The 16,107-nt window shown below is 37.5% G+C and overlaps 1 protein-coding gene across 1 annotated transcript in view; it reads left to right on the forward strand.

Annotated features, from left to right (window-relative positions):
- The window catches only part of LOC122551620 (protein TANC1), a 152,378-nt gene that overhangs the window by 89,601 nt on the left and 46,670 nt on the right, over nt 1-16,107 (forward strand). The window contains exons 11-13 of the mRNA XM_087988566.1: nt 791-899; nt 7,739-7,861; nt 15,359-15,595. Coding sequence (XP_087844692.1) covers nt 791-899; nt 7,739-7,861; nt 15,359-15,595 — 469 coding nt within the window. The remainder of the gene's footprint in view (nt 1-790; nt 900-7,738; nt 7,862-15,358; nt 15,596-16,107) is intronic.

Consider the following 16,107-nt stretch of genomic DNA (forward strand, 5'->3'; position numbering starts at 1 on the left):
GGGATCATTGTGAAGTCATTCTGCATTTGTGAACACTCCTGGAATAGAAAATGAACTCCTTGTTCTCACGAAGAAAAGAGTGGGAATTGAGTTTGTAGTGTTGCATCATTTGCAGGGATTTGAAAGGAATAAGGAGACCGGCTTAATAGTGTTTTGAGAGAGTGATGCTCAAGAGAATATGGCAGAAGCTCACGTTGTCCCCTCTTTGGTCTGACCTCCCTATAGCACTTGTTAGATCATCTGAAACATTTTCTCTGCAACATCAGCCAGCACTAACCATTACTGTTGACTGTTCTTTTTACATAAACAACATCAATTATATACGAAGTGCTTTCAGTAAATAGTTTTTAATAAGTATAAATTTCCATTGATAAAATCATATCTCAAATTTTAAAAATACTTTTCAGATACTTAGATGAAAGAAATAGCCTTCATCTTCAAAATCAGAAATAATTTATTTAATTGAAATTGAAGGCTAAATACTGAAGATGTGAGCTTGTTAATTGGCTTGGAGAACAGTCAAACCAGAGGAACACAACTTGACTAAGGTTACACTTTTTTGGAAAATAAACTAATATTTTCAATTTTTTGAAGTTCTTGAAACTACAGTATGTAATAACATGGCATCTTTTTAAAAAAACAATTACAGTCCTCCCATTTTCTGTTCATATTATATTTTCAGATGTAAAATAGATTATCCTGAACTGGAAGTATTTCAAATAATGGTAAGTGTATAGTGTTAATCAGCAATCAGTTGCAACATTACCGCCTTGATGCTCTTCTCTTATAGGAATGGACATGCTCTTATGGCATTCATGTTCTCTCGCCAAGAAGGAAAACTAAACAGACAGCAGACAGTAGAATTTGGCCATCACATCTTGAAAGCCCATATTTTCAAGGTAAGCATTGATCCAATGAATTCATCTTATAAAAAGAAAACTCTGCTATATGCTTAGATGTGCATTATATACCAGATACATAATTTAAATAGGATGACAGCTTTTAGTTTTATGTTTAAGGAACATTTGATGAATACTAAAAATATATGAAGGTCAGCCATCTAAAAAGAATTCTTGCATTCAGTCTGAGGTGCACAATTTATATTTGTTATCACTTTTTAGAGTTTTGATTTCAAACATTTGGATTTAACTAGGTCTTTCCAGAAGCATGATTTTAAAGCTGTCTGTATCAGAGGCCAAGTCTGAAAGCCACCTGGAATGTTATGGAAATTTGTTTATATTGTGGGATCCACAACAGGAGGAGGAAAAGATCTCATGCTGCAGCAGCATCTTGGATGATCAAATTTTAGAGTTTATTTCAAAACTTTTCAGAACATAGAACTGTACAGCACAGGAATGGGCCCTTCAGCCCACAATGTTGTGCCAAACGTAATGCCAAATTAAACTAATCCCTTCTGCCTGCCCATGGTCTTACCTTAAAAGTATGCTCTCTAGTATTAGACATTTCAATTCTGGAAGAAAAAGATTCCGACGGTCAACCCTATCTATGCCTCTCATAATTTTACAAACTTCTTTCAGGTTTCCCCTCAGCCTCTCCAACTCCATAGAAAACAGACCTAGTTGTCCAGCCTCTCCTTATAGATCATGCCCTCTAATCCAGGCAGTATCCTGGTAAACATCTTCTGCACCCTCTCCAAAACTTCCATATTCTTTCTTTAATGTGGTGACTAGAATTGAATGCATTTCTCTAAATGCAGCCTAACCAAAATTGTAAAGCCGCAGTATCATTTCCTGGCGTTTTGTACTCGGTTCCTCAACTAATAAAGTCAAGCATGCGTATGCCTTCGTTACCACTCTATCTACTTGTGTGGCTACTTTCAGGGAGCTATGGACTTGAAACCCAAGATCCCTTTGAACATCATTGCTGTTAAGGGTGCTGCCATTAACTGTATACTTTCCCTTAATATTTGATCTCCCAAAGCCCGGATTAAACTCCATCTGCCATTTCTTCACTCATATCTGCAACTGATCTAAATCCTGCTATATATTTTGATATCCTTCTACACTGTCCACAACTCTCCAATGCTTATGTCATCTGCAAACTGACCAACCCACCCATCCATGTTTTCATCCAAGTCATTTATATAAATCACAAGCTACAGATGCCCCAGTATAGATCCCTGCAGAACACCACTCATCACAGATCTCTAGCCAGAAAACCACTCTTTCACCACTACCTTCTGTCTTCTATGGGCAAGCCAATTCTGAATCTAAGCGGCCAAGTCATGGTGGATCCGATGCATCGAAACCTTTTCAATGAGTCTTTTAGGTTCAGTTCGAAGAAGACTTGACTGAAATCAGATGCAAGTAGAGTCCTTCCTATAGAAAGGTAATTGTTTAGCGTGCTTAAAAAACTAAATTACCTTGGTGAAAAGATGCAGTCTGTGAAACCTTCAGCCAAGATTGTTTGGTTAGAAACCTGGATTGTGTATTTAAAGCTGAGCGAGTCTAAGATCTCAGATATGAGTACAGCGGAATCTTGATTATCCAAAGGACACTGGCAGGGAGTATTTCGTTCGGTTAATCGAATGCCATATAACATAGTTTAGCAAAGCTTTGAGACCTTGCGATCTTGCCAGATAATCCGATATTCAGATAATCGAATGCTGGATAACTGAGGTTCCTCAGTATTCCAGGAAAAAGCTTTGCAGCTCACAGGATTGGAACTGAGAGAAAGCAATGAATTCAAACCCATAGATTTGATTGGCAAAAGTTTTTCTGGCTCTTGAGTAACTAAACTGATAGATGGGATTTCGTTTGCATATGTTTTGAAATTGTTCAGTGCTATATATAGATAACTTTCTTTGTTTCATTTTTACTTCTTCTGTGCAATAAGCTTCTGTCATGTTCAGTGGTAATATTAGCTGGGATCATAATAAATGGGGGCTTTAAGATGGATCTGACCTTATTGAATTTAAAAGGGATCTGTGTCTCTTCAAAAGAAATTAGTACATTTGTGGTGCTGGACAAAATGGCTGAGTTGTGAAATTTACTGTCCATATTTTGAAAATATTTTTCTATTCTACTAAGTTTACTGGGAGAAGATATGACAATGAAGAATTTGAAATTTTTGACTAAGGCTAAACTGAGAGAGTTTAAAAACTAAAGTTTGTTTTTAACTCACTCATTGGATGTAAACATTGGTTGTACCAGTATTTATTGCCCATCTGTGGGTGCCCTTGAGAAGGTGATGTTGAGCAGTTTTCTTGATGCACTGCAATCCATTTGGTTAAGGTACACCCTCAATGCCTTTCGGAAGGAAGTTCCAGGATTTTGACTTTTAGTGACACTGCAGGAATGGTGATCTATTTTCAAGTCAGGATGCTGGATGGCTTGGAGGGAAACATGCAGGTGGTGGTGTACTCATGTATTTGCTGCCATTGTCCTTCTGGATGCTAGTGGTCATGGATTTGAAAGGTGGTGTCTAAGGAGTCTTCGAAAATATTTGCAGGGCATTTTGTAGATGGTCTACACTGCTATTGTTGAACATTGGTGCTTGAGCAAGTGAATGATTGTGGATGTAGTGCCTGTCAAGAGACCTCCTTTGTCCTGCATAGTGTCAAGTTTCTTCAGTGTTTCTTCGAATTGTATTCATGCAGGCAAGTGTGTATTTTCCATCGCACTCCTAGCTTGTGCCTTGTAACTTGAAGACAAGTTTTGAGGAGTCAGGAGGTGAATTACTCACTGCAGTATTCATAGCCTCTGGTTTGTTCTTGTAGCCACAGTATTTATATGGCTAGTCTAGTTCACTTTCTAGTCAATGGGGGTAATCCCTAGGATGGTCATTGTCTGACACTTGCATAGTGTGAATGTTAATTGGTACTTGCCAGGCAACCTGGATATTGGGCAGGTCTCTCTGCCTTTGGACATGGACTAATCCTATAACTAATTGTGAGTGATGCGAAACATTGTGCAAATATCAGCAATCGTCTCCACTTCGACCTTATGATGGATGGATGGATGGGTTGTGGAATTAACTAGGATACAAAAATGAAACCAGTTTTGAGAAAGAGAAATGAAAAGATTTATGTCTGAAAAAATGAGAGTAAAAGAATATAAAAATCTTGAACTCCAAGGAGATGGGGAAATTTGACAAAATTGAGTTAACCATATAAAAACCCAAAGAACTGCAGATGCTGTAAATCAGAAGCAAAAACAGAAATTGCTGGAAAAGCTCAGCAGGTCTGTTAACATCTGTGAAGAGAAATCAGAGTTAGCGTTTTGGGTCAGGTGACCCTTCCTCAGAATATTGCCCTTACTGACATGGTAGAACAGCTAGTAGAAATACAATAAATTGAGATATTATAGGAGGGCGATCCTAGATAGTTTCCTGACTGTAAATATGACTTGAATTAGACTGGTAGAAGAGGAGTCCATGAAACTGAGAGGTGACTTGCAAATTCAGTAACGCAACACAATTTTCAAAAATGTAACTAAAAAGACTGGAAGTAAAGAGGATGACGCTGAAATTTTGTACTCTTTAATGGAAATGTAACAAACTGGCCCTGAATTTTCAGAGTTATACCAACAGACTAATCGGAAATTGAATCTGACCATACTGATTATAAGATGTACGAGTCAAAGTAGATCGGCCTATTGAGTATATTCCATCATTCAATAAAGTTGTGACTCATCTAATAATTCTCCACTCCACTTTCTTTCCTTGTTCCCATAATCACTGATTCCCTGACTGACTCAAATCTTTCAACTTGTAATATATTTAATGACTCCTCTTCAACAGCTCTCTAGTAAAGAACGCGAATGGTACATTACACTCTTGGAAAACAAGTTCCTCCTTAACTCTATCTTAAGTGGATGGCACCTTACATCTGTCTGGTGTTAGTCTCTCTGGACTTAGTCTCTCTTACAGGGGAAACAATATCTTTGCGTAAGTTATCTTCTCATTCTTCTGAACTCCAATGAACATGTGTCCAACTATTCAACCTCTCCTCCTGTGAGAAACTGTTTCAATGTCCGGGATCAGGTGAAAGCGAGGACTTCAGATGCTGAAGATCAGAGTCGAAGAATGTGGCGCTGGAAAAGCACAGCTGGTCAGGCAGCATCTAAGGAGCAGGAGAATCAATGTTTCAGGCATAAGCTCTTTGACTCATGCCCAGGGTCAATCTAGTGAACCTTGCTTAAACTGCTCCAATATCAGTTTATCCTTCCTTAAGCAAGGGGACCAGACTGTTCACAGTATTTCAGATGTGGTTTGACTAGTGCCTTGTTTTCCTGAAATGTCAACTCCTTTCCTTGAATGCTGCCTGACCTGCTGTGCTTTTCTGGCATCACACTTTTTGACTCTGATCTCCAACATCTGTATTCCTCACTTTCTCCTAGTGCCTTGTTTAGTATTAGCAAGACTTGCTTAGTTTTATATTTCGTTGCCTTTGAAATAAAGGCTAGCAGCCCATTTACCTTCCCCATTACCTGCTGAACCAGGATGCAAGCCTTTTGTGATTATCCACGAGGACTGCCAAACTCTGTGGTGCTAAGCTTTCTGCAGTCTCTCTCCATTTACATTATATTTAGCACTTCTATTTTCCCTGCCCAAAGTGCATGTCTTCACATTTTCCCACATCTTCCACTTTGCAAGTTTTTGCCCCACTCACCTAACCTATGTCCCTTGCAGTCTGTATATTCTTCAGTACTTGCCACCCCACCTATTTTTGTCATTTGCAAACTTGCCTCATCTAATTCATTAATGTATACTAAATGATTTGTAGTCATAGCTCTGATCCCTGTAGTAATCCATTAGTTATAGGTTGCCATCCTGAAAATGCCTCTTTTATTCCAACTTTCTGTCTTCAGCCAACGTTCCAATCCTCTATCCCTTCTAATAAAGTACCCCCAATACTATTGGCTCTTATTTTAGGTGGTCTAATGTGTGGTATCTGTGTGAATACCTGCTGGAACCTCCTGGTTCTCCTTTATCAATCCTACTTGTTATTTCCTCAAAGAAGTCTAAAAAATTGTCAGGTGTTTTCCCTTCATGTAGCCATGCTGACTGTGATCATATTATGCATTTCTAAATGCTCTGCTATTGTATCCTTTTATATTAGCCACAAATAATTTCCTGATAATCGCAAACTTTTTTTGCATCTGCATTTTAATTAGTTTCCTTTTTGAATAAGGATTACATGGTAGTTTTCCAATCTTCTGGTACTTTTACAGAATCTACAGATTCTTGGATCTTTACTATCCCTGTAGCTACTTCCTGTAATCATCCAAGATGCAGACAATTCCCTCCAGGGAAACTATCCATCCTTCATTAGTTTCCACTGTATTCTTTTCTCCGCTCATAGTTCCCCCCCGCCCAATCCTTTAGTTCATTATTTCTTATCTGTGGAATACTATTATTATCCTGTACTGTGAAAACTGATGTAAAGTATTTGTTCAACTTCTCTGCAGTTTCCCGTTTCCCTATTATTATTTCCTCAGCCTCATTGTCTAAGAGGCCTGTGTTCACTTTAGCCCTTGTCTTCCATTTTGATATGACTTGTTTGTTCACCCTCAAAGTTCGTTTACTCCTTTTTAGGGTCATCATTTGTTGACTTTTACAGCTTGCCCCATCCTCTGGCTTGCCACTAATCTGGGCCACATTCTGTATTTCTTTTACTTCAATTTGATATTATCCTTAAACTTCCTTGGTTAACCATGGTTGGTTTATCCCCTTCCTAGAATACTCCGTCCTCACTGTGATATATCTTTACTGTGAGTCATGAACTATTTTCTTAAATGTCTGCAATTGCTCCCTAAGTTTGGTTGGTCCTCTTTTCCTTCCTTCTCAGATTGACAGTCGCTGCTTCCATCTGATCTCAGATTTTGACATTGCCCTCTCCGTTGCTACTAATAATTCAATTATACTTCCTCTAATTCACAATCCCAATCACAAATCACAAGGCTAGATTTACTCATTAACATCAACACTCAAAAAGCTGAGGCAAGGTGCATTTTATCCTCCTTAGGTTTGGAAGTAAATATTGTCATGTGGACTCAAAACATTGTTACATTTATGTTGAAAGTACATAGTTATATCTCTAGGTTCAATGATAAAGTGCATCTGTATATAGTTTGTGTTTTGCGAAAGGCTAGGAGACTATGCTCAAAGATCAACACCTTCAAACCATAACTTCATAAGCTCCATCAATCTTTTCTGTGTGGACATATAGAACAGACCAATGGTTTCTTGAAACTGTAAGCTACAACTGTGGCGGCATGGTGGCTCAGTGGTAAGCACTGCTGTTTCACAGCACCAGGACCTGCGTTTGGTTCCAGTCTTGGGCGACTGTGTGGAGTTTGCATATTCTCCCTGTCTCTGCATGGGTTTCTTCTGGGTGCTCCACTTTGCTCCCATAGCCCAAAAATGTGCAGGTTAGGTGGGTTGGCCATGGTAAATTGTCCACAGTGTCAAGGGATGTGCAGGCTAGGTGGGTTAGATATGGTAAAGTGGGATTATGGGGTAGGGCAGGGAGCTGGGTCTGGGTTGGAAACTCTTCGGAGGGTCGGTGCTAATTTGATGGGCCAATTTGTCTTTCCACACTGCCGGAGCTCTGTGATTCTATGGTATGGATTTTGTTCACAGTTCATAAAAGCAGATAAGAGCATGTCTTTAATATAATATTTAAGTGTTACCTAGAATGTTTAAGAACTTCAGAAAATAAAATGTAAGGAACTTGATTTTTAAATCTAATAATTCATGTTTTAACTTATTGCAGGGCCTAAGCAAAAAGACAGGAATATCCTCCAGTGTCCTTCAAGCACTATGGATAAGCTATAGCAGTGATGGATTGTCTGCTGCCCTTACGTCCTTGCGAAATCTTTACACTCCCAATGTGAAGGTAAGGGGCTTTGTATAGTTGCAGAGATATTACATTTATTCTACATTGTGAGCAATTCTTTAACAATTTCCTTTGTATTATTCCGTATGTGGCTGATGAAGGATCACATAGGAGCTGAATTTTATTCAGTTTTATATTTATTGAAAGTGAAACATTTACAAGCATATTACCTCTTTATCAAACTCCTTTCCGTTTTATGCTTGTGAAACCCCATTTAATGCTCTTCACCTGCATATAATTTGCACAACTGATATACAACTAACAGATTCCCTTTATCTACTAAATAAAACTTAGTTCACATAAACAGCTCTTTAAAAAAATTTCATATGCTGTACAGAGCATTAAATTGCAAAATGTACTTCTTCTAGGGTCCCTAATGGTTTTTTCATTCAGCCATTTATTATTGCAAAACAATGAGATTTACATTGACTTACTTCATTTCATAGATATCCTTATTCTCCAGTTTCAGGTCAACAAGATTAATACAAACTTTCTGTCTCACCTTTTGCACAATAACCTACCAGTGTAGGAATATAGCAATGTAAAGTATTCTATTTCAGCTTAGAGGGTATAGATATAATGTTTGTGTCTTCCTTCTGCTAAGGAAGGCTCTGTAGAACCTAACTCCAATTTTAATATTGAATCAATGCTTGAATTAAAGTTATTTCACTTCAAGTTGTGATTTTTAAGAACTGAACCATGACTTAAAGTAAGGATGGTGACCATTCTATGTGGTGCATGGCCTAACGTATTTCGTAGTTCAACTAAGTTAATATTAATTTATATTCTGTATCATTATTCTCAGAGTGCAATTTTATTTTGTGGTTGGTTGGCCAAGGAACTGAAATAAATCTGCTGTTTTGAACCTCAGCAGTCTTGCCATCACCCTTCCCGAATTAGTCTTCAGAACCTTTTGAGGATTCAAGGACCAAAGTTACAGCCGTCATTTCCCAATTCTCACTTGGCACTGACTTAATGTAGATAAGGTCATATTTATTGCTGTTTCAAATTAATAGATGGAAATTAAGAAATAGGATTGTATACCATCCATTACGTTCTCCCAGTATGCAGAATGTTAACCATTTTTGAACTATTAGTAAGAATTATGTATTACAGTCATTATTAACAAGCACAAATAAACTTTTAATCAGAAGTTCGTCATTTATAATTCCAGAATTGTTTTTATTTTAAATCCTTAAACTTCAAAATGACCGTAACATATTAAAGAGGCAAAGATATCAGTTTACAATAGACAATTTATTTTTTCTTAACTGTTTAAGCAGAATTTATCTGTGTACAGTTCATGAGAGAAACAGCATTTGTTATTAATGTCAAATTTTATGATACAAAGCATTTGGAAATTCAGAAGCCCTCTAGAAAAAGATAGGAAACTGAAATCCAGGTAACATGAGTGGGACAATGATTTACTAATCATGTCCTCTTGCAACTGTTTCATGTGGGGAAATTCTGCAAACCAAATATTCTCAAAAATGTTGCAATAATCCCTGGAATGAAAATAAATGTTTAAAGAAAAAGTTGAACACTCAGTGACTAACTGAAAGAAGTTGACTCAGTTTTTCACTTCTTGTAAAATTAAAATAACTTTTACCATACATTAAACTAGCCAAACAATTCAAGCAATACTAATTTAATGCTATACTTTATCAGTACTTGGTGTTTAAATCTGATTCCCCTTTACTGTAGTTCCACACAAGAGTGGTTTTTTATAGTATAAATATAATGAGGATCAGTTTGCTTCTTTTGGAATTCACCAAATATGCCACATCTGTCTGAAGTTCACTTCAATTTCTCCTCCGTGTCTGAAGCCAGATTTTGTGGGAACTCTTCCATTATCTTTTGGCTAAGCAATTCTCCAACTTTGACAATTTCAACCATCATGAACTTCTCACCTCCAGCTTAGGCTTCACTATATTTGTGCTCGCTGAATTAAAATCTGGTTTTAAAAAGACCTTGACACTCCTTGACTTGATTGACACAGACATAGCACAAGCTGTTTGTTTTCACTATCAGGATCCCTGTAAATCTTTTCATTTAGGTTCAAGCAATCTTCCAGTGTCCTTCTCACTCATGAACTCTAGCTCTGAACTAATTGCTTACTTCTCCAAGTGGTGTTACGATACAGGGAAAGCAAGTTAAAGACGCTGGATTCACAACATTGTGAAATTAATATATGTAATGATCCTCAAAATTCTTCAATTGTTTCTCACCAGACTTTACAAATAGCCAATTTTGAACACAAGTTTATAACTTAAAAATGAAGAATTTATTATTAATAATTTAACTTCAGAACACACATGAACTACAAGGTAATCTTAATGAATATCTATAATCTAAGCCCAATCTTCTTTGATCACCAAACCCAACCTCACACCAACAGACAGACATAAAATAGTCCTAAATTGCCAGTTTATTAATATTTGCAATGATGAATGTCAAGCCTTCATGAAATTTATTAGATTGTATTACAGGGACACGTAGGATTGTATCTTGCAGAATTGTATCTTGCTTAAATTTCAAAGTCACCAGTCAATGCAAACAGTTTCTGCCGGCCTCTGGAAACTGTTCTTGACTTCTTAAATATAGAACGTAGAACAGTACAGCACAGGAACTGAAGTTTTGGCCTATGATGTTGTAACCGAACTAATCCTTTTGCCTGTCCTTGGTCCATATCCCTCCATTCCTTGCATATTTGTGTGCTTATCTAAAAGCCCTATCGTATCTGCCTTCACCACCACCACCCTTTGTAGCACATTCCTGACTCCCAATGTTCTCTGTGTAACAGGTTTGCCCCTCACATCTCCTTTGAACTTTTCTCTTCCTCACCTTAAATAAATGTGTCCTACTTTTAGATATTTCAACTCTGAAGGTGAAACAAAATTGTGACCATCAACCCTAACTATGCGTCTCATAATTTTACTTACATCTATTAAGTCTTCCCTCTGCCTGCACCGTTCCAGAGAAAACAACCTGAGTTTCCTACCCTGTCTTTATATCTCATACACTCTAATCCAGGCAACATCATGGTAAACCTTCTGCTCCCTCATTCCTTCCTATAATGTGATGACCAGAATTGAATGCAATACTCCCAAGTGTGGCCTAACCAAAGTCTTATAAAGCTGCAACATGATATTCTGACTCTAGTACTCAGTTCTCCAACCAATAAAGGTAAGCATGCCATATGCCACCTTTACTACTCTATCTACTCGTATGACCACTTTCAGGAAGCTGTGGACTTGAACCCCAAGATCCTTCTGTACATCAACCCTGTTCAGGGTCCTGCCGTTAATTGTATACTTTTCCTTAACATTTGATCTTTCAAAGTGCAGCGCCTCACACTTATCTTGCAAATGATCTATAACTTGCTGGATCCTTTGACAACCGTCTACACTATCCAAAACTCCACTGATCAGTGTATCGTGTACAAACTTACTAACCCACTCATCTACATTTTCTTCCAAGTCACTTATGTAAATCACAAACAGTCGAGGTCCTAGTATGGATGCCTGCAGAACACGACTTGTCATGGACTTCCAGCCAGAAAACACCTGTCCACCACTCCTGTCTGTCTGTCTTTGGGCAAGCCAATTCTGAATCCAAGTGGCAGATGGAGTTTAATCCAGATAAGTGCACTTTGAAAGACCAAATGTTAAGGAAAAGTATACAGTTAATGGGAGGACCCTGGACAGGGTTGATGTACAGAGGGATCTTGGGGTTGTCCAAGTCACCCTGGACCACATGTATCTTAATTTTCCAGATGAGCCTACCACGAGGGATCTTGTTGAAAGCCTTACTAAAATCCATGTAGACAAGCTCCACTGCTCTACCCTCATCAATCACCTTTGTCACCAACTTGAAAAGCCATGCTGACTGTGCCTAATTAGGCCATGCTTTATCGAATGTTTCTAAGTCCTATCTGTAAGAATTCTCTCTGGTAGCTTGCCAACCATGATGTGGAGCTCATGTCTATAGTTGTCTGGATTATCCCTATTTCCCTTCTTGAACAGAGGAACTACATTAGCTATTCACCAGTTCTCTGGGACCTTTACAGTGGCTAGTGAGGATATAAAGATCTTGATCAGGGCCCCAGCAATCTCCTCTCTTGCCTCGCTCAATAACCTGGGGTAGATACCACCGAGCCCTTGGGATGTATTCACCTTCAGGCTCTTCAAGAGATTCGATACCACTTCTTTCTTGACTGTCAAAATGGTCAAGCATATTAGCATGCTCCATGCTAATGTCACTATCCTCCATATCCTTCTGGATGAATACCGATGCAAAGTACTCATTTTGGATTTTGCCCCTGTCCTCTGCCCTCAAGCACAAGTTCCCTTCTTCATCCTTGTGTGGTCCTACCTTCTCCCTAGTTATCCTCTTGTCTTAAATGTATGTAGAGAATGCCTTGGGATTCTCTTTAACTCTATTCACTGAGGTCTTTTTATGGTTCTTTCTTATTCTTCTAATTCTCTGCTGCAGTTCTTTTCTACTTTCTTTATATTCCTCACTGTCCCTGTCCATTTTTAGCTTTTCAGATCTTATATATGCTTCTTTTTTCCTTTTGACTAAAATCCCAACCTCCTCCATTATCCAAGGGTCCCTTACTTTGCCATCCTTGTCCTTCCTCCTCACTGAGACATTCCAATCCTGAACTCTGATCAGTAGATTTTAAAATAACTTATACATATTAAATGTGGACTCGCCTGAGAACAGCTCCTCCCAATTAACAATCCCTACCTCCTGCCTGAAACTGACATAATTTGCCCTCCCCCAATTTAGTCTCAGGACTTTCAACAAGTCATTAACTGGGGAGTAATGATAGAGAGCAAAACCAAGAAGCCCAGTCCTTCACCTTCCAAAGCAGCACTGCCTCCTCAAAAAAAAAAGTCGTCTTTTGGTTTTTCTTCCTTTTTTTGCATTCTCTGCAACTGGTCCCTTGTTGATTAATGTTTTCAATATCCAACCAGCAATTCTGAGGATAATGACATCTCTGTGCTGGTTATTCTATGCTGTTTTCAAGTAGTACTTGACCTGCATTATCTTTTCAGGCCAATTTCCAATAGCAAACATTGGTCTCTTATTCTCTCTTTTTAAAAACAGCTACAGTTCAAAGTTCAATTCTCAATTGCAAGTCTCAGTTCAAACCAAGAATGAGTAATACAAAAGAAAAATAATGAATTACTCAACAGCAGGAAGGCACATAGATAAAAAAGCAACTTCCATAATCACCCTACCCATCTCCATGGTAAACTGTTTTGACCTGAGAACTGCATGAATATTTCAAATTATTTAAATAAGTCCCAACATAATGTCAGCTGATTTACCGTATATACTCATGTAAAAGTCAAATTTTTTAAGACTGTTTTTAAAAGTTCAATTTATAAGGTTGACTGTTACACGAGCACTAGTTTTAAGAGGCTGAAGTTCATGCTGCAGTTTGAAATACCATATTAGCAGAAGTTGATTTGATTGCTCAACTAATCCTGGGTAAAGAAGAAAAACACAATGAATTACGGTAAAGGTAATTACCGGATAATTTATACATACCGGTACGAACATTTAACATGTCAAAGATTCATTAAAATCCTGAAAAATCACACTCTTCAACATTGTCATGGCCTGGTATAATGAAGCATTTATTAAATTCTGAATGTGTAAGTGTCTTGAACTTTCCCGCCCAATTCTTCTGTTTCCCTCCCATTTACTCTTGCATATAATGAACCTCAACAACATTAACAGATTTGTCAAAGAATTGAAGATATATGTCGCAAATATATCTCACTTTATTCAGATATAATAACACGATTAAAATAATTAACTTTTTAACGATATTAACATTTGAATGTATAATGAACAAAGTTTGATAAGTACTGATAGACAGTACCGGTCTGAATGAATGAATGAATGAATGAATCAATCAATCAATCAATCAAAACGTACTGTAGTAAAACCAAGTGGGCTAAGTAGTTATGAGTGAATGAATGAATAGAAACTCAATATTGTAAACAAAGAACGTGAGTAGAGTTACTGGTATGAATGAATGAATGCAATTTTGTTTGAGTTAATGGGAACATGCAGTTTCCTTTGTAAGAGGTTTATAATGTGATATAGTAGATGTTTACATGAGATATATGGAAAATGCAAGATTTTTTGTCCAAAAATAAGGAGTTGACTTTTACATGAGATCAACTTTTACACATGTATAAATGGTAATATTGATTGCTTTAACACCATGAATAAAGTAGTGTCAATATGTCCATTTAACACTGACTTTTCTTTAAGATAGTTTTGCTACAGACACCCTGTTCTGTGTGCTACAATACAACAATGAACTTTTTTTCTAGTGCCTGCACTCCTGCTTTCAATCCAGATGTTGTGTTTGTCATCCCATACACCAAGCTTCTATTTTTAATCTCAGTATTCAGCTTTAAAGCTGTCAGTGTTCATTGTTACCTCCGGGGTCTTCTGCACTTGGACCTGGCCTGACTCACATTCTTGTCCTCCCTCTCTGTTCTTACCTGGTTCTGGTGTTCAGCTCCTCCACTCCCAGCTAATGCCTCCTCTCAGTACTGAAGCTATTGATTCTAAAAAAGTGGCATAGGTTGGTCTCTGCAGGTAGTCCTCGCTAGCTAACTACTTCTGCCACTAGATGGCGCCTGGTCAATCTCAAAATGGCATACGTTCTTTAAATATTCTTGAAATTTTTAAAATATTCTTTAAATATTTTTTAAATTGTTTAAAATTCTTTAATTCTTTAAATATTTTACAGTGCATTTTACCAAATATTGTATATTTATTGACTTATTTTAGTTTGCAAATTGTTTCAGCCAGGAATGCACATTTCTCCATGTTTGGTACATTGTTTCAAATTTTACATTTGGTAAGAAGGAATTTAGTTTCGGCTTTAACATGGATACTTGTGGGAACCTGTGACTTTGGAATGCAAGCATAACTTTAAATGATACGTTACTATATTGACATAATTGTGGATCTCTTGGCCCTACCAAAGGTTCACAGATGGTCACCCACTAGAAGTTTTCTCACTTCCAGTTCTCACCTCATTAAATAAACACAGGGGGATAACCTTTGACCACTGTTGTTTTCCAGTTCCATTTCAACCAGGTGTTCCATTTATTTACAGTTAACTTGTCAATTACTAAAATTACAATTATATCTTTAAAACATAAACTATCCAGTTACAGCACAAGTCTTTGAGACTAGTCTACGTCTTGAGTCAACGCAAGGATTAATTTGGTTAATTTGACCAGTTTTGTGTGAAACAGTCTAGTTTGCTGCTGATAACTTGCATTGTCTTTTGTAGTTGAAGTATCCTGGACCAATTTTATAAGTATTTTAAGACAACACTCTTTCAGAAGGTTTTTATTATTATTTAGGATGAAAGCGCAAACCCACTGGTATAAATAAATTAGAATATTCAAAGTAGGTTTTGGAATAATGTTCTATTTCTATAACAAATTGCAGGTGAGTCGATTGTTGATTTTGGGAGGGGCGATTGTGAACTACCGAACTGAAGTCCTGAACAATGCGCCCATCCTCTGTGTTCAGTCACATCTTGGTCATCAGGAAATGGTAAATCTGTTGCTTGAATTTGGAGCTACCATTGACCATGTTTCTGAAAGTGGGATGACTCCCTTTTGTCATGCCGCAGCTGCGGGACACTTGAATATTGTGAATCTTCTTTGCAAGAAGGGAGCAAAGGTAAGGATAGTTTTTTTTGAAGATTTCTAAAACAAACTTGTAGATTTAATTGCTGTAATATCCACCAAAATTCATAAGTATATTTTTGTCAATTTCAATGATTTTTGTATTTGTGTTGATTTTTCTAAGTCATAAGAAAGGAGGAACCAATCTTAAATTGCAAAAGCCAACAACATAATTCATTATAATTCATTATGCCATGCGATTGCGAACATCACAAATTTTCATGTCATCTGAAAACTTACTAATCAGGCCATCTACATTCTTATCTAGGTCATTTAACTATATTGCAAACAGCAGAAGCCTGACCTCAAGTCAGAAAAACACCCCTGTACAACTGCCATGTGTTTTTTGTAACTGAGCCAATTTTGGATCCAACTTACCAACTCACTGTGGATCCCATGTGACTTAGTCTCCTCAACCAGGCTACTGTGAGGGACTTTGCCTGAGTAAACTCCACGTAGACAATGTCCACTGCCCTGCTCCCATTCACCGTTTTTGTCACTTTCTCA

Source organism: Chiloscyllium plagiosum, unplaced genomic scaffold (genome assembly GCF_037043375.1).
Source record: "Chiloscyllium plagiosum isolate Xiang-an unplaced genomic scaffold, Cpla_swu_hap1 HiC_scaffold_7, whole genome shotgun sequence".
NCBI lineage: Eukaryota > Metazoa > Chordata > Chondrichthyes > Orectolobiformes > Hemiscylliidae > Chiloscyllium > Chiloscyllium plagiosum.